Raw genomic sequence first — 27,133 nt, 5'->3', positions numbered from 1 at the left:
TTGACTTGGATCACATACACAGGCATGGGGACAGACATAATAAGGCAACATAGATGACATTACTCCTGATTCTTGCCATTCCCCCCTCTGTGGGGAGGATATCACGCCAAACACCATAAAAAAATACATATTTTTGCAGCTGTGCTTATCAGCAGAGGTACATACCTGCTAGAACATGACTTTGAGACATTTTCACAACTGGTTTGGAGCTGCTCTTCAATTTGGCAAACACCCACTACATCCAGCAGCTATGATTTCAGCATCATCTGAGGTGTGCAGTAATGAGCAGGGTGAACCGAAAAAATGAAATTTTGTTAGAATAAGTGCTGCTTGGTGCATCATTTGCCGTTCATGGCACATTTTCCAGATGACAATAGCAATTCCTCAAAACATCTTAAATTACGTTCTGCCTGGTATGTGCCTTTGCTGATAAGCAAGGTAACAATAAACTGCCAGGTTTTAAAACGCAGCTTGGCATGATATTTTCTGTACACAGGAGTGGAGGGTATGTATTAGAGCCAACACAATACATGACATGATGCTGAAGTAATGTGTTTTTATTCCTTTTTTAATGATGGCCATTTATGGATATAGCCATTGCATTTCTGATGCACACTGTTATCCACAACGGAGCACAACAGTTCCTGCAGATATGAGCCAGCACCTGGCTCAAAAGAAGTTCATTTGTCTCTTAAGTGTCAACCGTTCAGTGGTTCTCGTCCTGTTGACTCTGCAGACAAAGACACTGCAGGCATGTAGAAGCAGGAGTGCGTGTATGTGAGTGTGTGAGTCCAGGTCAAAATTTGGTGATGGCGGAGGCGATGTTCTCTAAGGCGGATCGAGCCTCGGAGGAGGGGAAAGCCTGGATGGCCTCCAGAGCCTTGTTGCCATGGTAACAGCATAAGTCCACCGCTGAGCTGACGCCTTTCTCCGACTTAACTGCTGCCAAAAGCTGTCGAGGGATGAAAACACGTTAGTTTAGCACGTTTGTGTCACTCCTGTTACTATCCAGCTGTCAACACAACAAACTGTTAAGAGACAGGGAAAGTTAGCGTAACACAGTCATGTACTTGCACGCTGCCCCTGGTACCACTGGAGGCAGCTTACCACCTTTTAACTACAAGGGAGAGATTTCAGGCTCATCACTGTGAGTTTGTTATATTTAAAAAAATTGGCAGGCCTTCTTTGACGACAAAAAAGGGAAATGCACTGAATTTTATTTTTATGTAGGTTGTACCCAGGCATCTCACAGCTCTTCTGTCTTTTCAGCCAACTAATTATAGCACCAGATCACAGGACTGGTGCACAGCCAGTTTTTGCTACAATCCAGGTAATAAATTGAACAAAATGCAAAGCACGGAAATGAAAATTTCTTGCCCACCCAACGATGTCGATAGTGTTTGTGATGACTACTTTATAACGTCTGTCCTTTATGTTTCGGTGTGACTGCTTAAATTTGAATTCCAATATGATTTTCGTTATCATATCTTGCTTAAAAGAAAATTTAATCTCAATAAGACTACATGATCATTTGATGAACGCCAGTGTGTCTGTGTATATAAGGCCTGGGACTTAAGTGGAAAACATCAAGTCAAATCAGCCCCAACTGACAGCTCAAGTATACAAACTGATACAAATTTGGGCGTCTCCTTGTGCCTCACTGCTGGCGTGTTGGGACGTTATTTTGCTGAGGGCATTTTACCTCATGAATTCTAGAGGTGGAAATCCCCGTAGGCCTTTCTTCTTTAAAAAAAAAAAAAAACTGCAGGTGTCGACCTCAGCATCACCCTGGCTGCTTATTTCATTTAGAGAAGATTATTTTTCACCCTCATTTCACACCATCTTATCGGTTAACCTTGTTTTGCTCTGCATTAACTTAATGTCTCCCATTGCATGTTAGGTTACCTCATAAGTTTGTACAGTTACAAAAAAAGATCGGTCACCTTAGCAAGTTATTATCTTTTTGCATGAAAATGATGACAATGAGTCCCGCTGCATGCAGCAGGCCCTTGTTTTTTACTGGCTGCCTTAAAGATACAGAAAGTGTTGTACCACTATTAGTTAAGCTGACATTTGTGTCTATACTTATGCAGCCTCAAAGTGTTATAATATGAAATAAGTAAATCAGACAAGATGAAACAAATAATCATATAAATAAATGAAATTGAAGTATATGAACAAACCAAGAAATTGTGAAAATAGTTGATTCATTATTATGAAATGTTCATTTCATCAAGAGTTCATTTTTCATTCCATTTCATTATAGAAATTCTTATTTGATAATGCCCTTTTTCAAAAGTCAGTTTGTTTCATAATGGCATTTCCGCTAGCTAGCTGTTGCTGTTAACACTGGCTTGTTACTATGATGCTGAGGACTAAAACAAGCTAACAAGCCAGGCTAGGTGTGTTGCATGTGCAGCCTTGTTAAGCCAAATAAAAGCAGAGGTGAATTTTTGTGTTGGCGCACTGTCCTACAGTAGTATAGGAGTATATAGTTTTAATAATTTAGTAACCAAAATTTTAGCTATCATTATTCTATATGTTTATTATTATGTTATTTATTTAATATCAAACTTATTTACTGAAATCTAATCTACAATTGTCCTGTGATTGGTCATTATGTCTCAGTGAATGGGTTGAAGCTTCCTGGCTGACTTCAGGCAATAGTGTGGCATCCTCACTTCTTTCATGTAGTCAGATTTTCTTATATTATTAGTGCAAAATTTTAATGTCTTCAAATAATATTCACTTGTACCTAATCTGGCCTCTCCTTCTCCCATAATGATCAATTTTACAGCTGGCAAATCTGCTAAAAAGTGTCTCTTTTGGGATGTTTTCTAATTGGGGATGAAAGACTAATAGACTGAATGCAAGACAGTATAAAGTGGGAGTTTCTGTGAACATTTATGCTTATTTATCAGAGTTAATGGGCTGAAAGCACATGCTAAATCACGTAGACAATTTGTAGATGCCAGAAATGTTCACAGAGTTCCTCTAATTATGTGTTCCCATCTTTGTGCTGAATCAAAGCAAAGTTTTACACTTGTGGGCCCAAGGTCTTTCTTTTTCCTCCCCAAAATTTCATCCCTCCCTCTGTCCTGCTCTCAGCTTTCCTTCTTGTGTCCCCTCATCTCTTCTTCCCTTCAAACTTCTCCCCATGTCCCCTTTTCGACAGGTCTGCTGAAGGAGATTCTCTCACAATGCCACTGTCTCAGAGCCTCAGTGTCTCCTTCACAAATAGGCCTCGGTAACTAATCCTTCCTGCTCTGGTTTCGGACAGGACCAGATAACCCCCCCCAACACCATCAGACCCCTCCTCTGTAGCTTCAGTCTCTTCTTGCACCCTTATCGGCCCCCCTCTTCCCTCACACATTGACTTTGGAAAGCTAATTTCTCAACTTTGATATAGGTTACAGCGAAAAAACGTACTGTTTCTCTTTGCTGGCTCTGTCAGACGCCAAGCCAATATGTAAACAGGTGACTACAGTAAGATAAAACAATGAAGAATTGAGCTAAACGTCTTCATAGCTCAGTGAAGAGACAGATTCTGTATAAAGGAATACATAAACCAGTGGGCTTACCTTTGAGTAATCCAGTTGGTTTCTCAGTGTTTTTACCTTGCAGAAAAGAGAGTTACTATCAGTTAAATTACCCAGGTTTCCAAATGTTGCCTTAACGTTATGATCAACAACTTTTTATTGACTTTTAAAAAGGTACCATGATGAAATTAAACTTAAATTCAGCAAATTTTGGGGTAAACCAACTTTACCTTGCTCTGAGTAGAAATCAGAGGCCTTATATCTTACTTCTGAACTTGTCAAGTCAAGAACTCCTGACAAATCCATCCAATAGTTGTTGAGATAGATATCCAATAGTTATTTCAGTCTGGACCAAAGTGGTGGACAGATTGACAGACTGACATATGCCATTATACTTTCTCTATGAGACTGTAAGAGTTCAGCTAAGACATTTGTTCTTTTTATGCATGTAACATGGCCAGAATTACCAGTGACTGAAAGACAAAAAACAAAACAAAAAAACCCCCAAAATTAATCTAGCTGTTGCAATGGTGTCATAGACCATTCGTACCTCCTGCAACTGCTGATGCCATCTCTCCTGGCCAACAATCTGACGGTGGAAAACCACCGGGGCAGCGCTCAAACTGAATGACACAGGCTCTCCCACGCTGCTCTTCACAAACGGCTGCAGGTCAGAGTTCAGCTACAAAAGCGAGAGCACATTCGTCAATCAGGCTGAGATTGCACTTTGTAACTTCCAGACACCAATTAAACCAACGCAGCGGCGAAAACGTGAACAGGTGAGCGTGCATTCTGACTGCCTACACTCTGAATGACCCTGTTAATGAGCAGCAGTCTGGTGAAAGACACAGCTAGCCTGATGAGGATGGTTCTCCTTCAAAGACCTCATTTCTGTTTCCCCCCATGCTGAGATTCCCTGTAGCCACTGAGGCCTGCAGATAGGCAGCTACAGGGAGCCACAGCAGGAGAGAACGTACTAACACAGCAGCAACAGCACTGTGAGTGGGACCATTATAAATGACTAGCACCAATAAGATTCAGCTGAAAGCCTCTGAACCGTGAAATATTTTTGAGAATCTGCATTATTTGGTGCATTAACATTACATACAAATGACAGTCAGGATATTATCATAAAACTGCTCCATCTACAAAAGAATGATTTTTTTCTTGAATGATTTATTCTTTTACTTTATTTGAACTTGATCACAGTCAGAAAAGAAAGAGTACGGTGGTCAGGAGGGACAAAGTTTCAGTACAGAGAAAGACCGAAGACTGTATTAAAGCCCCTGAAAACTTGGTTTCAAATGTTAAGTACCGTATTGGTAATATAAGACAATATTTTTTTTCTGGAAATTAAGTTTCAAAAAGTGGGGGTTTATAGTATTTTTAGTATTCAAGAACTAGACATTTATACATTCAGCAGATTTTTCTTTTTTAATGGAGACAGTAACGGTGTAACACTGGCTCCTGCAGAGAGTGTTGCATTATGGGTTGTTTGTAGCCTTAATGTTGCTGGGCTAGTAAGTTTCTTCAAGTCTGTTTATAGTGTGTCTTTTACATTTACTCAGCCCTAAAAGTGTTTAGTTCGCCTAGTTTTACCTATAGGAGTTTCTAATGTTTCTTGTAATGTGTTTTGCTGCCACGGAGGAAATTAATTCTGTATGAGTCAAAACAAGTCGAAACGTCTCCCGACATCTTTATTGCTAAAAATGGACCAGGGACCAAGAACTATTGCCATCACAGAATGTCATGATGAGAAGCTAAAAAATGTAAAATGCTAACAGAGAAAATCATTAATAAGTGACTGATAAACATGCAACAAGCTCAACAAATGTGGGATTTACATTCTGCCTTAATGGAAGTATTTGATGTTTCAAGATGAAGACTCTCTCTTGGTATCTTGGGGAAACTTTCCCCATCGGACTAGTCTTAAGTGTTTCCTATCATCACTCAAAAACAGGTTTTCAGGGCCTTTAAACCAAGACCTTCAACTGTGATTATCTCAAGAAGTAGCCCACTGGTGTGGCAGTTGACCCTTACTGATTTATCCTTCAAAGACTTTACTGGCATTTGCTGTGTGGTGGGTGGGACATCCAAGATTTGCCTTACCTTGTGGCCCAGTGATAGGTGCTTGCCGTACTTGTAGGCCAATCTTTGGGACTCCTTGTCGTGTTTGGCGAGCTCCATCGCAGCTTGACAGCTCTTGGCCAGCAGTGCCCCGTGGGACAGGAACGTCTGCTCCTCCCACGTCGCCACGTCGACGCCATCGGTCAGACCATTCTCCTGCAAACAGAGGCAGAGACGCCGCCGGCCTGAGCTCTCACTGCTTCTACTGTACAACTTCAAAGCTCCCATAGAGCACCTCAGAACTCCTCAATCAAAACAACCCCTCCTTGCTCTGTGATTTTATATTTCACTATGTAACTGCTTGTGCACCAGAGAGTAACAGCAATTTAACACATTATTTCCCACAAGTTCCTCAGTTATTTGGAACAGAGGGAAGCTGGGAGAGGGACACAGCGCCAGAGCAGGAAAAACCCTCTTGTAGCTCTGCAAACACTTTGAATATGTTCTTTTCTGTCCTCAAATAAGTTCAACATAAAACATTATAAACCCCACAGGTATAACACGGTTAAATAGACCAACTCTGTACAGATGTAGGTATTGTTGGAATATGGTTTGGATAATAAAGACAAATCTCTATCGTAAGATGTTAATTAATCCTCAAGCATTTTCTAGAATAAACAAACAACAGAAGAGGCCAAAACTGAAACTTTGTCTGAGGTACACACAGGTGACATTATACTGAACTTCTGTTAAAAAATGAAGTAACTGTAAACTACTGCAGAACCTAAAAGCACTGTAAAATTAAGGGAAACTCTTGCTCACTGGTACCCGAAGGCACTGTGGTCAGTTTGAATTAAGAAAGACTCTTTTTAATTCATTATTTACCAAGATGTGTGTGTGTTTTTTTTTTTTTTTTTTTGTTTTTTTAAATAGTCAGCTAGTAGCACCTTTAGTCAGAACCATTCACAAAGCAGTATTTAACTTACTATGCTGTACACAGATGGTATCAACTTCCTGATAATCTCAAATGCATCCCACCCCACCCCCGTCTCTGTCAAGTCCATCGGTTCCTACTGAAGATGTAAATCTTTAAAAATGGGTCAGAAATATATAGTGTCATTTTTTAAAAAGCTCAGAAATTTCCTAAAAACCTGGGCACTGTAGTTTCTATCCAAAGTTACTCCAACAGAAGTAAATAGTGCATTTGTTGGGGACTATTTTCAGCGGCGGATTAATCCACATTTGGTGCTCTGTGAGTATTTTCCAGCAGCAGGATGGTGTATATGTGATTGACTCAAAATAAACATAAGAACATGTCACCCAGTGCAACAGTGTGGCTCACTGATGTGTTTTAAAAAGCTTTTGGACAACAATGGAGCTCTATGGCAAAGAGGAATAAGACATATCAGGCTTTGGATACAAACACAAGACTTGTTAGTAGGATCACTTCATTGTTGGTTTTGGTCTTTTCATGGGATTTATGGACAATAGCAAAAATATTGAATATCACTAGCCCTTTTCTTTAATTTACCCCTTTTAACATTTTCTACATTTCTATGGTTTGAATTTATCTTGTAACTCCGTCTATTTGTAGGTAAAGTGCTTTGAATTATCATTATGTATGAAATGTGCTGTACAAATGAATTTGTTCTCATTTTGTATCATTGTATTCAAACTGGCTCCAAGATATTTTAAAGGGACACTTTCCTGTTATTTTGTTGTGTACAATGTATTCTGCCGTGCTTTTTCCTTACATAAACACTTATCACAGATTGTTTAGCTCTACTGCATCACATCAAAGTTGGACTATAGAAGGAGAATAGATGCTTTACCTCAGTACTACTGGAATTCTCACAGTAGATACCTTGAACTAAATCACCGATGGCACTTGAGATCAGTTCAACAACCTGTCAAACAGAAAAAAAAAAACATGAGACATTTGGGTTAAAATTTCAATCTTTTAGCATTATCAGGACATCAAAATTTCACATTTACACACCATCCTTGGTTATCTGTTGAACTGAGAAAAAACAAAGTTAAATAATGGGTTTGATCTGCACAACAATCAACATGTCCATCAATAGCCACATGTCCTGTTGAAGTGTCCTTGGACTCGGGCACTGAACCGATAACCTACTCCCTCATTATAAATCACTCTGGCTAACAGCATCGATTAAACTCCGAAAATGTAGATGTAAATGAGGTCGATCAAAACTGACACGCTACTCAGTTCATCCGTGACACTTGTAATTAAAAACCACAATTTCCCCTGATTGAAGCCCGAGCTAACAGCGCTCCCATCTGAACAGCTGGTTTGGTGAATAAATCAGAGGATTAGATGAGGGTTGGAAACCAGGTGAACTGCTGCAAACTCAGCTGCGAATTATCAGGCCATAGGGGAGCCCCTGTGGATTTTCTAAAGCAGATCCAGGCTTGCCTTCATTCATTATACTTTGTATTTATAGAGAAGTCCAGTCGACAGAGACAGATCAGGTGTCTGTCCGGTCTGAGGGGCTGAAATGGAGCTAAAAGGCAGATGGTGAGACGACATAAGACTGTCCAGAGAGCAGAGGGGTTAACAAGGTTTTGGAGTGATGATCTGACTTCGGGGTCCTCTTTGCTCTCCTTTTTCTCCACAAATTATTTGAAGATTTATTTCACTTTGTGCCTTTGAGTATTGCAGATTTGCATTATTAATCTGTTGATACTTACAGTATCTATCCATTGGTGGTTTGGTTTTTGTAGAAGTGGCACAGAAAATGGAAAATTGGAAAAAGGAGAAAGAACCACTTCTTCTATCACCAGGATATAAACTCTTTCTAGTACAGGTTAATCAATATAAATGTACAAGGAAAAATGTGCTGCTCTTGGTATACTGACATTAGATAATATTTAACTTAATAAACATTTAAAAAAGGGGCAACAACTACACACAACTGCCTTGTCGAGGTCTGAGTAGTTTGTTTAAGACTGCAGTTGCCCATTTCCTCTTACAGGGGGCATGCATGACTACATTTCAGCTTACAGAAACACTACCGGCCCCTTATCAACCACCAGAGGAGAGGCCGCATCTTTTCAAATGATTATTCAAAATCTGGATCTAATGAATGAGTAAAAATCTGAAGTCGATCTCTCTCTTTTTTTCATTCACAGCCACAGAACAGTGTGGACAGAGGAGTTGAGGCCACGCCTGTACAGTTCAGATGAATGAGGTTAAATTTAGAGCTCCTTCAGCTCATCCCAGACATCCTTGGTTCATCAGAAAAGTCTGGTGACGCTGGCTGCTCCGTCAGCCTCGCAGTGCCCTTTGGGTAACTGAATCCACTGGGGGAAAATATTGAGGAAACCTGAGCTTCGCCCACAGACCTGGAAGGACAATGTGCCTACAGTATTACCAGATGTGGTGTCTCTGCCTGCCTTGGGAAGTGGGGGCCAGTGGGGGTCTTTTTTTGGAAAGTATCAGATAAGCTCTCCCCCTGCCCCTCCCTTACTCCATTCCCAAATCCAGCCAGATCGTGTTTTGCCGACAGGTCTGCGAGGGGGGAGAAACCGGAGCTCGACGGTGAGATTACTTTACAGTTTATACAAGTAGCGGCATAGGTTTCCTCTCAAGGCCACGACACACAATCTCCATCGCTCTCACTGCCTTAAAAGAAAAAAGAAAAAGGCTGGTTTATGAGAAAAACTTTGAAAGCTGCAAGAACTGCTAATCTGTCACCCTGTGTATTAAAAAGATGTGGCACAATGACCACACACAAGCAGCAAGAAAAGAGAGGAGAGACAATCCATATCCAAATCGTTTACAGCCTTTATTGCATTTGCTTAAAGGTTGTTCTGTGTTTAAAACTGCAACAATATATTTGTATGCCTTTTTTTCCCCGATCCTAAGGAGCAAAACCAGGTTGGATGCAATGTTTAAAAGGCCACTCCACCAATTTTACACGTGAAGTTCAGTTTACTCACCATGAGGAGTACTAGGCAGCCTGTGAAAACAGTTGTATAAAGTCTTCTGTGGCTCTGGAGGAACTTTGAAAAAAATAGCTCTGATGATGTCATCTGGGTTATTTTTTACGAGTGTGGGGTTTGAAAGAAGTGGGCATTTAGGAGACAGGGGGTTCTGATGCTTTCTAGTTGCATCCTGGGAAATGTAGGATCTAGTGCTTTTGGAGCTTGATTCAAGCCAAAGACTAGATGTCAAAGACTAGATGTCAGGATATCACAGAAAAACAGAAAGTCATCAACTCAAGGTCCACTTATTTGTTCGTTCTGGAGCTTTTGACCATATCACACTGTCTTTATCAGCAGATAGCATTTGCTCATGGAACTGTAGGTGTTCTGAGCACCTCTAAGACTAGGACTTCTCATTCATGTTAGCTTAAAAGTTGAGGTTGCCAGTTTATTCTGTCAGCTCATAAAGACCATGCTATGCGGTCGAAAGCTACCGAACAAGCGAGTAAGTGGACCTTAAGTTGAGATTGTTTTGTCAACTGCTGTTTCCATGGTTAAGAAAAAACTGTCAACCTCAAGAGTTATTATTATCTGTTGCAACAACAGACGACTTTCTTGAGGCTGACAGTTCATATCATCTCATATTAGGAATTTTTGCCTAATATGAGAACTAGATTTTTCAAAATCCTTATTTCCAAGATTTTAAAATCACATCTGCAGATTGTTTTCTTTCATCCACACAAGAAACATTAACTGTGACATATTTTATTTAGGTTCAATTACAAACCAGGGCCAAAAGTCAACATGAACAAACAAGTAAGAGGTGAAGTGAAAAGGATTTTGGTAACCTATTGTCCAACCAGTTTAAAAACAAAAAACTTTGGTTTAAACAATTTCTTATTCCTGTTACTTGAGCTCAGTATGAGTATCCTGTTTAAAGTAATCTAATTTCCCTCCTGTCCATAAACCAGTGAAGAACTTCACAAAAACACAGCCGAATAAGAGCATCAGTGCATACTGTGGTTTGCCCTCGGTTCATTTTGTTTTGCTAACCTTTTCAAACACGAGTAACTGCTGGCTATCAAATGTCCATCTCCTTATTTCCCTTAAAAACTTCCACTTTGAAGATGTTTCCTGTGGTTGCTTCAGATTACATTCACACTCCTTATAAACAGCATTGCAGGTTTGTTTGGAAAAAAAGTAATAATAGTTTCAAGCATTGCTGTGTGGTAATTCGGTGCCACCTGAATTTGAATGGCATTGTTCTCACCTTGACAATGAGCCACATTAAAGGAACAGATGCTGCAAAACTTCAATTCAATCAGCACCAACTTGTTTGGTGTGAATGCACATTTAATGTGATTAAATTATCATTAGCTCAAGTCATCAGCAGATCCGCCATCATTTTTTTCTCTGTTTTTTTTTCCCGTCTTCCAGGGAAACAAAAGTATCAATTCCATTACTGTAATTTGTAGCTTAGCCACAGAGTGACAATTATCTCTCATAGTACTGTTGTAGTGACAAATCCTAATTATCCCTGTAAAGGAAATGCCACACCTTTAGAATTATCTTTAATTTTTAAAAGGAAATGTGGTTTGTTGGTTCCTTATAACTCCTACAATGTTTCCCATACAAGAAGCACCATGGATACCACTTACATCATATCTTGGGAGGGCTGCCATATAGACATAAACCCAGACTGTGTGCGGCAGGGAAAGCGATAAGCGCTGGTCCAGCTGATGGCACGTGGGGCACGGTTATTTTGATCCACTCAGGCAACCGCATTCTGACAGAGCAGCGTGGTGACAGCATCTGTCAGCGAGGGGTTACCAGGCTACGTAGATATGATCTGTGGTGCACTTACAAGACCATCACCACACACGTCCAAAACTGAAAACTCAATAAGAAGGATTCCCATGGTGTACATGTCTATGGTGTCTCCTTACAACATTTTCTACCATATAAAACAGCCTGAAGGCGATCAAATGTAGGAGCTTGTGTGTAACTAACTGACTGCTATGATATTCACCATGGCTGAAAAGAAAAGCAAAGATAACCACCTACAAAAATTCCAGTTACCATAACATGACATCCCAAGCAAAGACCTCACAGTACCACCTAAACCATTGGTTCCCAAACTTTCTGACTTGTGACCCTAGCCAAGCAACATCTACACGAGTTGTGACCCCTAAAGACAGGTTGCAGGCAGCTTAACCAGCTTGTAGGTTGCTTTTGTAAACAAACAAATATTTTTTATTATAATTGCTTATATTCAATGTTACTCACCAAAACGCATTGTGTGTAACCTTGGGGTCTAAGAAACTTGTTTAATACATTTCCTTCCTCATAAAATATTTGCAAAGCTGAATTTTTAAAAATATTTTAAAGTGAGCATTGTTAACATTCATGTTTGCTTGCTTGCAGTCTTCCTCTTCCCCGCCTCGATCAACGGAATAGCATGTGTATCACACTCCCCACGTGTGTGCACGATACAACCAAACCTGGCCCCCGCTTGTAAAACAATACTCCATAGCACTGCTAGTGGTCAAAACCTCCACAGGGTAACTTTAACATTTTTCACATTGTTTAAAGGAATATGTTGATTTAAGTTTCTGGAGGTTGACTTACAAAAACTTGTGTCAATCTCATCTACACTTGTCACCATTTTTCTGTTGCTATTTTTCTAACTGTAGCTAGGTTACCTGCTAGCTATGTAGGAAAATGATGTGCCTGTTCTTAATCCCGCCTATTGAGCTCTGATTGGTCAATTGTTTCTTTAACCGGCAGAAACCGCCATAAGTGGGCAATCTCATCCACGCTTATTGCCACTTCAATCGCTATTTCTCATGGATGTAGCTAGGTAGCTAGCTTGCTATGTAGCTATCTAGCTTGCATTATTTATCTGGCCTACTAAGCGCTTATTGGTCAATTGTTTGTCTAACCAGGAGAAACAGCTGTCAATGGGGACGACACCAGACCAAATGCTGAACAAATCTGATAAGTGGGTGGCAATTCTGAGCCCTTGAACCAGGCTAATATTGTTGACCATCTTGCAGTCCGTCAGACTTATCCTGTGGCACGCTTCGGGGCCCCGAGCCCCAGGTTGGGAATCACTGGGATATGAATGAATGAAAAAGGATCTCTGGCAAGTGCAGTCTAAAAACATCACATTGATGCTTAGTCAGCACTAGTGATTCAGACAAAATAAAAACATGAGGATATTGCAGATTACCACTTAATGTTGTTGATGAATAGGGCGTATGGCATTGCAGGTATTCTGCTGTGGAAAAAGAAGGAAAATACCTCTCAAAAATCAATGATACTCCATAAATTCTATGATCAGTGGGAACTCTGCAATATATAATCACTGCAGGCATGAGATGTTGAGTTTGGATGTGGTAGAAAGAGAAAAGATGTAGGAATGAAGACAGGCACAGATATGTGGAGCTGTAAGGACCGCTGGAAGCTCATATTAAGACAGCAGTGTTTCTCATCTCACTGATGTCAGGTCAGATATCTCGCATGGCGACAGTTTGTTACTGACAGACAGGGTACCTTAGTGTTATTCAGTTGGGCAAGTCCAGTGCAAGCATTCGCTAGCAGGAAGTCACCGCTCAGGACAGCCATCTTATTCCCAAACTGCATGTCCTTCAGCGGGCCGTCTGAAACAGTCCACTCCTTCAGATTGACTATCCCACGATGCACCAGGAATGCTGTGTGGATCAACTCAGTGATTTCTGCCAAATTCCGCTGGCTATGAAACAGAAAAAAAAAAAAGAATACATTTAAAAATCACAGCTTTTTTTTTTGTCAACAGCTTTTAAGAGAGGCGTTCCAGAGGCTTGACAGTTTGAGAGCTTTTTGACAGAAACCTTTTCATTGTCTTTATGCTGCTGAAATATGCAGGTTTCAATCACAGCATCACGTACAGGTGTGCTGACCACAAAGGAATCAATCAAAATAAAGGATTCGTGAGTCTCATTTCATCCTTCTAGCAAAAGGGAAAAACATCTATTTAGTCAATAAAACTGCAATATTCAGATTGTGGAGTCTCATTTTCAATTTGACTAAAACATACAACACCGCTCCAAACAAAGGCTGCTGGGATCATCACAGTTCATTCAACTGCTATCTGAAACATGTACTGACTAGACAGCTTCAAAAGAAAAAATTACTGTGTATCTTAAAATTATGAGAGACTTCTCTACAACTACAATTTGGTTTAAAAACCTTCCAAGTCATTGTACTCAAGGGCATAAACCAGCAGATATGTCTGACATCTTGCTGCACAGCGTGTCAAGGGGTTGTGGTAAAAAAAAAAAAAAAGAGAAAGAAATTAAACTTATCATTAGCAAATAACAGCCATTCTTGATTATGAGAGAAAAGACATAAAAGTGGTCTTTGAATAGAGCCTTTCAGAGCAGCCTTAGGGAGGATATAATCAAATGTTGATTCAGCCATTTGTGGGGGATAATTAGGCCCCTCTCCATATGGAAGGAGCTCGCCACGCAGCGACAGGAGGGATCCATCCAGACAGGGTTGGGTGCGCTGATAGCCACTTACGACCTTCTTTCAGCCGCTGTGAGAACCTGATGAGCCAGTCGTCTGCCTTGCGCTCCTACCCCTTCCAATATACACACACACACACACACACACACACACTCACACGTACACACACGCATGTGTCTTGTAGCCAGGTAATTGCTGTGTTCGACGTCGGCGTGGAAAAGATGTGATTAAAATTCAATAATGTCATCTGTTTCGCCTCTCAATCACACCCATTGTCTGGTTGGTTTCTCTGCTCGGTGACGCAGAGCAACAACACAGTCGCCCCGAATGAGAGTTAATAAGTTCAGGGTTTAAGTAAGAGCAAATTAACAGATTGACAGCCGCGTGTTCTCAAGGTGCCTCGGAGTGATGGCTACGGCTCGACAGGTTTCAAGAGGAGAACTCATTGTTACAACAAGAGGAAGACAACAAAGCGCTTTGGCTGATTTCAGCTCAGAAAAATATGATTCCAAAATTTTATTCCAAAGCCGAGGTCAGCCTTACGGTGACCGTTTACTCGGTTGTTTAATTTGAGCCAAAAAACAAAAAAAAGAATTAATAATCTGTGATAAACCTGTCATCTGCTCATGCTTTTGGCTTCACATCAATACTCCACTGTGACAATCCATCAAGGCAGAAAACATTGTTACTGCAGGTCTGAAAAGTTACACAGGGGCATTTATGTCTTAATCAGCCATTTATTGTCTTATAAATGTCTGATAGAGCTTCTCTGAAAGCAGTCCTTTCCATGCTCACGCATGTAAAGACACGCAGATATAACAACTTATATACACAATATACATCAATGAATCATTTGCATATAATGGCTAACACACTGAAGTCTGATATGATGGAGTTTCTTCGCTGACCACACGCCACGACTGTGGCTCTGTCTATTTCTCAAAAATGCCCAAGCTATGATGTACAGGCTTATGCATTCTTCAATAAAACTCTGCAGTCCATGTTCTTTGTTTCAATTGTTTACTGAAAAACCTCAAAAATACTAAATGAAACATGGTAATAACACGATAAGTACAGTCAAAGACTAGTGTGCTCTCCAGGCTCCATCTAAATTGACTAACAAGCAATCAGAAGCTGAAGCTGACTGTGGTCATTATTGGTCCTTATTAAATATTCTACAATGAATATTAGACTTAGTTATCCATAGCAAATTAAATATTACAAAATATCAATTAAAGAGTACTCCTTCGATTTAGCACTGCACTCTTATAATACTCAGACTCGCGCTGGACAGATGCAGCAGAACAAGAGATATTGTCTCATTCTTCTTCCTTGTCAGAACCTGGCACCTACAATACCCACAATGCAAGTCGACCACCAAACGTTCGGTTGTATATTTGGGTGTGTTATGTTAGTAGCTGCTTGTCCCCACATTTTTTCCATTTTCAAACTTGCAGTCTCTTGCAGACTCAAGTGATGTCACTTGAGGCAATTTATCAGACTTTCTACAGCTCCCTCTGGAGACACAAAAGGCTTTATACAACTTTTTTCACATATGCACTTTAATGTGTAAAATCGGTGGAGTTCCTCTTTATTTACAAAGTCTTCTCTTTTGTATGAATTGCTCTAAAAACTATAATTTTTAACTAGGCGATATGGATACAATCCTCTATCCTCAATATAATACTGTATAATGTGATATAGTCAAAACTATTGAGATACTGTTTATGGATAAAAGAACCAGATGGGAATGTCTCAGGATGAATACCTCAATCAAGGTACTTCAACACGCTGATGTAAAAATCATAGAAATCTAATATTTCCATAAAGCAGTCCTAATCATAGATTTGCAACATTCCTCAAAATGGCCTGAAACACCCACATATATTAAAGGTATAGCTGTGGTGGCATAAATAGCTTGGCAAAATCTCTGACGGTAGACAATTTTATATTGTCTCGCAGTATATACACGTATATCGTCATATCCCCAAACCCTAATTCATAGGTTAAATTGAGAGATCAGAATTGTATTGCTGTATTGAACAATGGCACAAAGTATCGGCCTCCAAAAACCCAAATCAGTCGAACCCTGGTGCATACACTTCCCAAAGCTGTGCCTCCAATCTAGCAGTCCTGATCAGTAGCAGTGGAGCTTGGGGAGGAAAAAGGGGGACAAGGGGGCCGGTGTATAAATAGCTTTGGTGCCCAGTTGCATAGCAACTGATGCCATCTTGCCGAGGTGTAACGCCCCTCACCACACCCCTTGTCCTGACTGTTCTGTTCCATTTTCCTCCCTCTGCAGTCTGCCTCGCCATCAAATACAGGCTTGCAGATCTGAGCGCGTCCCTGTGTGTGATTTAAAGAGGTGGCCCGTCCATCAGACAGGCTGCGTGATGTGTTCAGTGGCATGGCTTTCATTTGTCACAAGAAATTAAGAGGTGTGGTGGGCACAAGTTGGACTCTCTGCGAGTGTGTTTCTTTCTTTCTGTCTACATATCAGTCTCTCTCTCTCTATCTGTCCGTCTATCTATCTACATATCCGTCTATCTATCTATCATGGCGGTGCTTTGGTGAACAATCAGTGTCAGGCAGCAGAGTGGGAAATGTTTTACAAATGCTGCCTGTCAGGAGGGAGGAGACCATCCCCCGGAGGTTTCAATCACCCCCCAAACCCGTCCCACCCCGACTCCCTCCATCCTTCCATCTCTTCCATCAGAGGTGCTAATGAGCCCAGGAGAGGTGGGGGGATTGCTGGTGGGAGAGAAAGAGAGAGCAAGATAGTGCAAATGAGGTGATCAAGTCATGCTGTGTGTGTGTGTGTGTGTGTGGGTTTGGACTATTCATCACATGAGTGAGGGAATGCTGCATGTTGGATTCCGCGATCCAGTGTCACAGTGAGGAGTGCCAGGTTGTGACATTAGGAGAGAGTGTGTATTCGTCCTGTAGTGAGACACAACCTGCCGACACGGCTCGGCCTCACGGCCTGAAAAGGACCGGACTCGAGTGCTTCCACGACGCCTGGGTTATTCCAATTAATTCTAATATTAGGATGTTTCTGCACAGACACGGCTCCGCTACACACATGTGCCTTATGCCAGCTAGCAGTAAGAAAGAAGCCTTTCAGGCACCCAGCGTACAGCCATGCCAAACACAGCAGTCACTTCTGGAAACCACTTGGCACACAACCACATCCCTGTTGTAAAGTAGTCAATGTGTGAGAAAGCCAGAGAGGACCTTGGGGTGCTACCTGAAGCATTTTAATAGCAGCACATTAATACCACATTTAACACTTTACATTTAAATATGTATGATTAAATCAATGTATGTTGTAGTTTGTTATGCAGCAATTGCATAATGCAATTTTCTTTCATTTATGCTATAACAAGACTAACGAGCCGCTCCGTGAGGCTGTAATGCTCCCTGTTAAGAACTCTAAACTGTTGCCAAAAAGTTGTGGTGAAGTAAATGTAATAATTAATCACAGGGTGGTTTCACAATAAAAAAAAAAACAATAAAAAAAACAAACATGCAAAAGCACTTAACACAAAGTACAACTGAGGCTGATGGGAATGTCATTTGTTTTGCAACGGTTTAGTCATAAACCAAAGTAAGGGACAAACTGAAATTTTGACCTGATGATGGTGCTAGATGGAAAGTCAGGGGACAACCAAAGTTCACAAAGACCCTGAATATCTACCAGATTACATGGTACCCAATTCAGTGGTAGTCACATTTCACTCAAAAACACAAATTTTGACCTGTTGGTGGCACTAGATGAAAAGTCAGTGGATCACCAGTCAGTAGGATTCATTCTGCATCTGGGCACCATGAAAGTTAGTACAAAATTTCAGGGAAATCCATCCAATAGTTGTTGAAATTTTGCCGAAAAACAAAAACGTCAACCTCATGGTGGCGCTAGACGAAAAGTCAGGTGATGACCAAAGTCAATGGGATTTTTTTTTTCTCTGGACACCATGAATGTCTGTGCAAAACGTCATGGCAATCTGTCCAATAGTTGTTGAGACATTTCCGTCTGAACCAAAATGGTGGACCGACCTGCCAACGCTGCCGAGTTATGCCACTAACGTGGCTAAAAACTCCAATACGTACATCTACTATATTAATACAGCCCAAATAAGGATAATACTTTCAGGCTGTGTATTTTAGCTTCTATTGCTAGCGAGAACTGAAAGATGATCTTTTACATGCAAACATTCATTAGGTGAAATTGCTGTTTGGATCTGTTAGGAAGTTTACATTAAAAACATCTCCTTATTATGTAACCGTTTTGCAATTTCAATACATAGCAGCCACTGCAGGGTGGTCAAAAGGGGGCTTTTCAAAGGACTTTTTGAAAAGTCCCCCTCCCCCCAATTAGCTACAATCTAAATAAAACCAAATAAAATAAAAATGCTGTGGCTGAATGGCCCCAAATTCCATCATATTTGCAAGATGCTTCATTTACAGGAATTGATATGGACAATAACCACAGAGGACAAGACAGAATTACCTGATACAAGGATTTTATTTCACTATTTATCCTTCAGCAGCCATGTAACAGAGACAAAAGTGGCATTGCCTTTCTCGGTCTACTTGCCATGCACATTTATGGATCTACAATGAAATGTTACACATGTTTACTGCCCACTGTTTTCTCCCAAGCAGCACATACATGGTAATGGAATTATGTGGAAACCAGAAAGATTGTCTGCTAGTGTGTGGATTTGGTTTTAATGTAAACGTTTGGTGAATAAAGTGTGGTGTACTGGAGAAGAGCTGATGGAAACTAGCTATTTAACGTTTAAGAAAATCCTCAAGGGCATAATGTCTTTTTATACAATGGTTTGCCAATTAGCTCCCTAGTTACTACTAGGGATACTTGCAGCATCTCGAGCTGTTACGTCAAACAAGCAGAAGTGTTCAGGAAGTGTAACAGATGTCAGGAAGTGTGAGAAACATCAATAAACCAAAAACAAAGCCAGAAGAACAGCTTACTGGATAGTTGAGGCTTTAATGAACATTTGATGGATCTAATTAGTAATGGGCAAAGCTGCAGTGCATACACAGAACCTGTAGTCCCTAACTTGCCATCTTGTGACTCAAGCCAATGTAAAATAATGTTTTCCTGAACACCCAACCTGGTGTCAGTAACTTCAGCTAATTTACCTGGGGTAGATGCCGCTGACCATGTCCTGAGTCAGGAGATCGGAGGCTACGTGGCTCGGCCCGGCGGCTTTCGACAAGAGCAGTACGATCAGTCCCCTCATCTGAAGGTTGTTCCTGCTGTCGTAGACAAAGCCCCTGCAAAGAAACACCATCAGTAGATTAAAATACAAATAGACAAAATGCAAAAGCTTGTAATTTATTCATTTGCATACGTTAAGTAATAAGGATACATGGTCCGATAGCTCTGTAGGAAAAACATTTTATTCGTGGTCCTTGACAATAAAAGCATACATGCTATAGTATACTGCCAAGCAAACTGATTGCAAAGTTTGTCATAGTGTCATCATGGTATTGGATTTCTCCAGAATCGCATACCCCACTTTTAAAGGATGCTGAAATGCTACATAGAGCTGAGGGGAGCTGCACAGTCAGGTGATGATTCTCTGTGAGTTCGTCACTATGAACGATCCTTTTCACATTACAATTAGTCATTTGAGCCATTGTTAATATAAGAATATTGATGATAGCAGCTTTAAAAGGTGTTTGTATTACTTCTGTTTTCATTATCACGTTTGAATGGAATATCAGGATGTAATATGGAAAAAAGAAAATGCTACTTCAAAGCACAGGGGAATTTAAAACATGTTTTATACGTATATACTAAACAGTAGTAGCCTAGTCCTGCATATTGGTTTGATGCTATTTGATCTTTTCTAAATGGACTTCAGGTCTTGGCAATTTATTATGGACCAGTTCCATTCTGTTAGACAAAGAATGAAACAAAACACCAAAAAGACTATTGCAACCTGATGACACAATACAAAATACTACAAAATGTTGAACTTTATTTATCATGCATGGCCAACAACCTTCTGACACATTTACAGGAACACACACACACACACACAGAAACACACACGGAGCCCAGTGGTAGCTGCTTGCGTGGTGGGCAGATTAAATATCTTTTTACTCTCTCTGGGGAGCGGTTAGACAGAGCACCTCTAATCCTGTCCCTATGGGAGCCCCTTGTGCCATGAATCACGCTCTCGTTAGGGGCTCCGAGGCAGACAAGCGGCCACGCCCCCCTCCGCTCGATGCTCAGACACCGGCTTCACCACCCCACCACGAGCCCCCACCTCCACCCCCACCCTCACTGACCCACCCCTGCACCACAGGGGGGAGGTGGAGGAATCCGAGACAGAGAGTGGATGTGAGATATAAAGCATGAAGAGAGGGAGGGGACAGAGAGAGATGGAGGGAATAGAGGCCAGACAGAAGCAAGAAAAGATGACAGAAGAAATACATTAGTGATTCAGTGTTCTGGTACTGAAAGAGAAAAAATACATATACCCAGAAGCTTTGTTCCTTCCCAAAAACACATAAAAACACCTCCCGCTGCTTTTTCAAAAAACAAAAAACAAAAAACGTACAATATATCTGACATTATGTAGGGCTGTCTTTCATCACAGCTCATGAGATTTATTTATGGTCACTCTAAATTTCTATTCAGTTGGAAAATAGGGACTAGCCTGGCGTACTGATGAACGCAGAAGCATCGCCTGCTGAACAGAAAACGGCTAGAGAGCCAAAATTATGAAGCCGCTCTCCTCTTGAGGAGTCCGGGTATGCCAGTGGCCTGAGGGTGGCAGATGATTAATATTTATGTCACTATCCACACCAGCATACATCAATCAATCACAACCGCCCTCATGCAAAGGGGTGGGGCAAGGATGATGTGGAAAAAGAGAGATAGTGAGGGCTACAGGGAGGGAGAGAGGGAGCGGAAAGAGAGAAATGGGCTGCTGTCATTTTAAAGGGTTGTGAACAGGTCACCACGCCTTCTGCTCCGCAACTGCAGCGCAGGAATTCGGGAACTTCAGCCACTGTGTGCAGGGGAATTAATGCATGCAAATGTATGACCTCACATGTGTGGTGTCATATTGATCCTCTGTCTGCCTTTATTCCCCCTAAGTGCTGAAAGAATGAATGAATGTGTCCAATATACCCGCACTTTTCTTAAGGAGAGAATTTATGCAACAAATCTGTCTCTACTGGGCACAGCAGATAGCTTTCCAATTTCTGATGACGATGATATGTTTAGAAAATCACCCAACAGTTTATTCCAATTTCCAGGATTTGATTCTCACAATTCCAAAAAGCCTGGAGTACAGCAGGTAGTTCTCTATGACGTGACACTTCCTGATAAAACCCGAAGTTGGTTTTAAAGAACACATATTTTCTCATCAGCTTCTTACTAGGAGCGAAGAGCTCCAACACACAATTTTCTTTCAAATTTAAAGCAGTTCCACTTGAGAGATTTCTCACTGGTTTGAACTGGGCGGGGTTCAGTTGGAAAAGGTGTGATGTCATGTACTTCCATGCATCAACCAGGATGTAACAACATTTTAATCAGAACCCAATCAGAGGGCTGTGGGGGCGTTTGCTTCTGTTAGCAGACGGCTGTCAATCAAATCTGATCGAACAACACCCACAGAGTTCTGATGAAGCAGATTAGCTGGTTTTCAATTAAAGGCACCCTGTGGAATTTTCTTGTACACATACGGTTTCGTTTATATTCAGTATTACTCACCAAAATGCATTGTGTCTATCCTCAAGGTCTAATAAATACGTTGAATGCATTTTCTTCTTCATAAAACATTTACAAAGTAAAATATTTTAAATCCTGCACTGTTTAGATCCATTCTTCCCTGTAATTTGTAATTTGCTGATGCACTGATGCGTTTCATGGCGCATTATCCCCTGTCAATCAGTGAAATTATGTGAAACTGTTGGGGGGAAATGCGTATCGCTTCGTCTGCGTGCGCATGCCCGTGATCCTTCCTGGATATGCGCAATACAAACTAAACGGGGACCCACTCATGAAAACATCGCTCCATAATGCTACTAGTGGTCAAAAACTCCACAGGGTACCTTTAAGGATGGATGCACCCCCATGAATATTTAATGTTGCAGATTTGACATCAAGTTTTCGAGGGCTTTAAAATCAAAATGTTGATGGTGAAGCAAGAAGTGTTTTTGTAAAGATATATTAAGGCTGCCCACTGACAACAATTACTTTTAACATCTTGACCTAGCTTAGTGTTGCAAGTGCTTTTGTCTCCTTAGCAAATATTTCTTGACTTGGTCTGATCTCAGTCAAGGCACAAATGTATTCAGTCTCATCAACTCTTTCTCCTATACAGTACCCTTAGTGCTAAAGCCTACAAATTGCTATTTAAAGTCGCCCTCCACTGAAAAATATTGTTACTTCAGTTGGATGTTTGAGCTTCACTGTGCAGAATGATGTCTGTTGTATGACAGTATGTGCAGAGTTTGGCACATTCATCTGCTGAAGGGGGAACGTTTTTCTGTGCTCAGTTAAACATGTGTACTGTATATACGAGCCGGACTTTGTGACATCACAACCAGTTAGGAAGCCAGTTGTGGTCCAATGTGCAACTTATAGGAAGGTGATGTCATTTTAAAGACATTTTAATGAGCTAACTTAAATTTATTTAATTTTTTTTTTTTTGGGAAAAACCATATAAGACACAAATTATTATTCCATGGAGACATATACATATATAACATTTACATATGACTTAAAATATGTTCACAGACTGGAGAGGATCTTTAAAGTCAATATTCATTCATGTCCAAACATTAGCTGAAATATGCAGGCTAGCCCATTTAAATTAATCTTAATGGTCATCGTACTGATGAAGATATTGAAGATTAAGCTTGAGATTGCAAAAAAAAAACAAAAAACAAAAAAAAAACAAAAACAAAAAAAACCCCACGAGAAAACAGTAAGGAAATTCTAGTCTAAGTCAAACTCTCAAGGACTGTCCTTAAAGCAAGTAAAGTTTCTTCTCCTGGGCCGCAGTCCCCTCGCTGTAACTCCAGACTTTGGGGCAAAGTTAGCTGATCTGCAGTTTTTCAGAATGAAAGGAAAGGAAAAACCGAAACCCAACTCCACGAGGGTCTGCCTGTCTGCTATTGTGGATATTTTTATCTGCCGCGCGTCTAAGGCCGAGACACAGTGGGAAATACGAACCAGCCAACCCAAGCTGACAGTGAGGAGTCAGACTGTCAAGAGGTCTGCTTCCCCCCTCACCACCCCCGCCCCCTGCTACAACACCCAAATGGATTGTCATATCAGATTTAGGTGTATAGGTTATTACACCCTTGGGCTCCTGTTTCCAACACACCCGTCTGCATGGCGGGATTGAGTTTGAGGACTCTCTCTTCTCGTTCTCTTTCCCTGGTTTCTTTGATAAAACATAAGAAAGAAGCTCAGGCAACCCCTATGATAAAGTGATGGGATAATATTTGGAAGATGTGACCTGTTCTAGCTCCTCCTTCATATATACACACACACACACACACACACACACACACACACACACACACACACACACACACACACACACACACACACACAACTGTGGCTTTGCAGTTGCATCACAAATAGGCTCTGTTGGCCTTGTGTAAATATAGCTGCATACTGGATATAAATATATGCCTGGTATGGCCATAGGTCTGTTTAGGAACATCTAATCAAGTCGATTTATACCCCAAAAGAGGGGAGTGTGACACAATAAACTGCCTCATCAGCAGGAGAAATCAATGTACAGTATTTCCCATAATCCCGAATCCCGAATTCCCGATATTTACTTCAGAGAGGATTTATTGACCAAACTGGGAATGCTGGTACAAGTATTAAGTGGAGTTGCACTTGCATAGTTTAAGCATAGATATTCTTTAGAATTTTTCTCTGAAAGTGAAGCATTCGTGCAAAGGCAAACCAATTCATGACTTTGCTTTTGCTCCCCTTATTTAAAATTTCCACATAGATCAAATTCAGTGCAAAAATGGTTTTTGAAAGTTCCCTAATTTCTCTTACAATTTCAGCAATAGGCTAGTGGCCCCACTCTCCTTGTTAGTATGCATTTAGTCTGACTGACATACTGTATATTATCTGTTGAATTGTTATCAGTTTTACTGACAGTTCTTCATTGCTTTCTTGCGACTTTTTTCTAGTAAGCTTGTTGCATACTGAGGTGGTTACAGTTGATGTGTTGCTACTTCTCATCATTGAGGTCACACAGTGTGCCAATGCAAGTGTTTACATGTCATTTTGAGGTGTATTTGTTAATCTGTGTTGCTGTTGGCCACTAGCAGCACTATGGAGCTGTTTTTAAATGAGTGGGTCACCGTTTTGTTTGTCTCCTACATGCACACAAGGACGCACATACATGCATGCAGGTGACGCGGCCACACACTCCTGTCAATGGTTCCACATTATTCCACTGATCAACAGGTGGCGGTAACACGCCAAGATAGGGAGCGATGCGCCAGCAAAGGCAGGGAAGAAGAAGACTGCAAGCTAGTACACGTGGATGTAAACAATTCTGGATTTTAAATACTAATAATCGGCTTTGCAAATGTTTCATGAGGAAAGAAATGCATTCAACACATTTGTTAGAGCTCAAGGATACACACAATGTGCGTGGGTGAGAAACACTGAATATAAAACACAACTCTGTTTGTTTACATGAAAACTCCACAGGGCCCCTTTAATAGTTTACATGGGATTGTAATTTATTTTTTCCTAACATCCAATAGTCAAATGTTGAATGTTTATGACTACTGCTGGACTGACGCAGGGTATTGGATGGCACATCAATGTTTGAAATCAAATGAAAATGAACAGAGAACCAGAAAGCAGCACATCTGGTGCATTCAGTTGGGATCAAAAATGCTTTTCTTCCAGCATTTTTGCATTTTGCGTATCCCCTTTGAAGGAAAGACACCAAATGCTTCCCTCGCGTCTGTCCTGATGTAACTGCGTCTATCCAAAAGGACAAGTTTGTCAAATCAATGAAGTGCTTCACCACCCTAGTGAGAGTGTACAAATCAAAGTTAAGGAAACAATAATCTTCAATTAGCACTACAAGGATAGATGGCTAGAGGTTTTTATTTCTCTAAAATCAGTAGCACCACTACGTCAGCTCATTATATTCCAGATGCTGTCTAAGAGGGCTGTTATGAAATGATGAATTCCCAGGAGCATAGTCCCAACAGTAAAATATCATCATTTTTGATAGACGTATACATTATTAGCTGTGTGTGAGTCACATGTGTGGCTGTGAGGACACAAACAGGGTCTGAGCTATGCTCCAGCTGCCTGTTTTCTGGGTTTCAGTCTGACTTTTTTATGGTGCCGACGTGACAAAAAACACACTCCCATCTGTGCAAAACTCCCCTCAGCAACATGCTCCTCAGCATACTATACACACCTAATAAAACTTGTAGTATGATGCACAGACTCATTTTTAGATGATTATCACAAAAATAATACACATAATATAGCATCTGATAGCTATCACACCAATCACTGACAATGGCTGGTGCATGACTGAAAAAAACCTTTATTGATTACAAACAATTGTTGTTTATCCCCATGCCTACAGAATGATGAAAGGGGATACTATTTGTGTGTATGTGTTATCACCCCACAATAAAATGAGTGCTACCAAATGACCTGATGAGTTTCATTTTTAAGTTTGACTTGTATTTGTTTTTGAATAAAACAGCAGGCAAAATCTCCCTCCAGGCTCAGAAGTAACATTAACTGAGAAGAAAGGTTTTTTATCTAAAGTGAGTAGAGTGTCGGTTACTGTCGGTTATATTCATGCCGAAATTTAAAGTGATTTAAATGACAACCTGAGTCCTCTTTCAAAACTTCCTTATCTATGTTTGAAGCTTTGCTGACAGACAGAGTCGTGTTATTTTGCCAGGTTTCTGAATACAGTTTGGTTTACTCCATGGAGGAGAGAGCCCAGAAGAAACCAGGATAATTTCAGCAGCGTTACCTTGCAGTGTTGAGTAAAGGGTGCTGAGTCCCGACCAGCTTCCTGACATGCATGGCAACATTACTGAGTTCATCACTGAGCAGGCAGCGAAGACTCATGAAAGAGGTAGGATATCCGACGATCTTCTCTGCATCTGAGACCACTTTACTCCAGTTTGAAGGTCCTGAACTGGAGAACAGACTCAGCGTCCTCTGTCCTCGGCTGGACAAAGCCTTGCAGGACAGTCGTGACCATGTAGCTGGAAGCATTTTCTCTCTGACTGTAATGGGATTTTTTTTCTAATTTGAGACAGTTGCTTAAAATGCCATTCAGGTTCTTGCCACCATCTTTAAATTTTAGCGCCAGATTCAACCGCTAACGTTGCGACATATTCTTAAACAGTGCCACATTTGTATTATTTATAAAAACGTATAAATTGCTATCCTAACAGATCTAACAGATACTGTCACTGTGAGAATAAGTAGCCATGTTTCACAACACACGACCTGACACTGCGAGCCGCCATCTTTCGACGCGTAATACGTTACGTCGTAAAACGCAATGACGTCTGTTGCCACATTCCGATACGCCCCGTTCTGAGGACAGCACTTCCTGCTAAACTCCGTTGGAATATCAGACTGTTTTACATTACCTTGTGTTTTTGTCAAAGCTCCACACGGACAAAACATGACGTGAAGCCATTTATACATTTTAATTTTCAGTGCTTCGTTCGGCAAGTATAATATATTATTACAAAATGTCACTTTTGCTTAGTCAAATATAAACTTTTACAGTTGGGTCACATTTGTCGTCACTGGAAACGATGGCATAATGTGACCAAGCGCGTCGAGTGTTATTCTTTTAGAAGTCTCTCCACTTGTGAAGCCATAAAAACATTCACTCACCACCAACAACCTGGTGCCTCTCATAGGGGCCACGCCAGTCCAGTAGGCCTACCTGGTACCTGTAACTCCCCCAAATCTTTACTACTAAGTTCAGTTAGATGGATATTATGAACATTGAAATGCTGTTTATGTTTTCTAGGTA

General features: G+C 40.8%; 1 protein-coding gene across 2 annotated transcripts; it reads right to left on the bottom strand.

Annotated features, from left to right (window-relative positions):
• Positions 1-542: 542 nt before the first annotated feature.
• pdss2 (prenyl (decaprenyl) diphosphate synthase, subunit 2) lies at positions 543-26,635 on the bottom strand. Of its 2 annotated transcripts, XM_044166118.1 has the most exons (8): positions 26,108-26,634; positions 19,230-19,364; positions 13,110-13,308; positions 7,439-7,513; positions 5,649-5,822; positions 4,090-4,221; positions 3,582-3,617; positions 543-952 (listed from the first exon to the last, which is right to left on the bottom strand). In XM_044166118.1, exons 1-8 carry the CDS (start codon positions 26,353-26,355, stop codon positions 797-799), a joined length of 1,155 nt encoding a protein of 384 aa, XP_044022053.1. In that variant the 5' UTR covers positions 26,356-26,634; the 3' UTR covers positions 543-796. The 2 variants fall into 2 exon arrangements, with proteins under 2 accessions (XP_044022053.1, XP_044022054.1); XM_044166119.1 differs by lacking the exons at positions 3,582-3,617; positions 4,090-4,221 and having other exon boundaries at positions 26,108-26,635.
• Between the last annotated feature and the right edge of the window lie 498 nt (positions 26,636-27,133).

This window comes from Siniperca chuatsi, linkage group LG15, assembly GCF_020085105.1.
Source record: "Siniperca chuatsi isolate FFG_IHB_CAS linkage group LG15, ASM2008510v1, whole genome shotgun sequence".
Lineage (NCBI taxonomy): Eukaryota > Metazoa > Chordata > Actinopteri > Centrarchiformes > Sinipercidae > Siniperca > Siniperca chuatsi.
The sequence above is the reverse complement of the archived record's forward strand: the minus strand, read 5'-3'. Positions and strand labels throughout refer to the sequence as shown.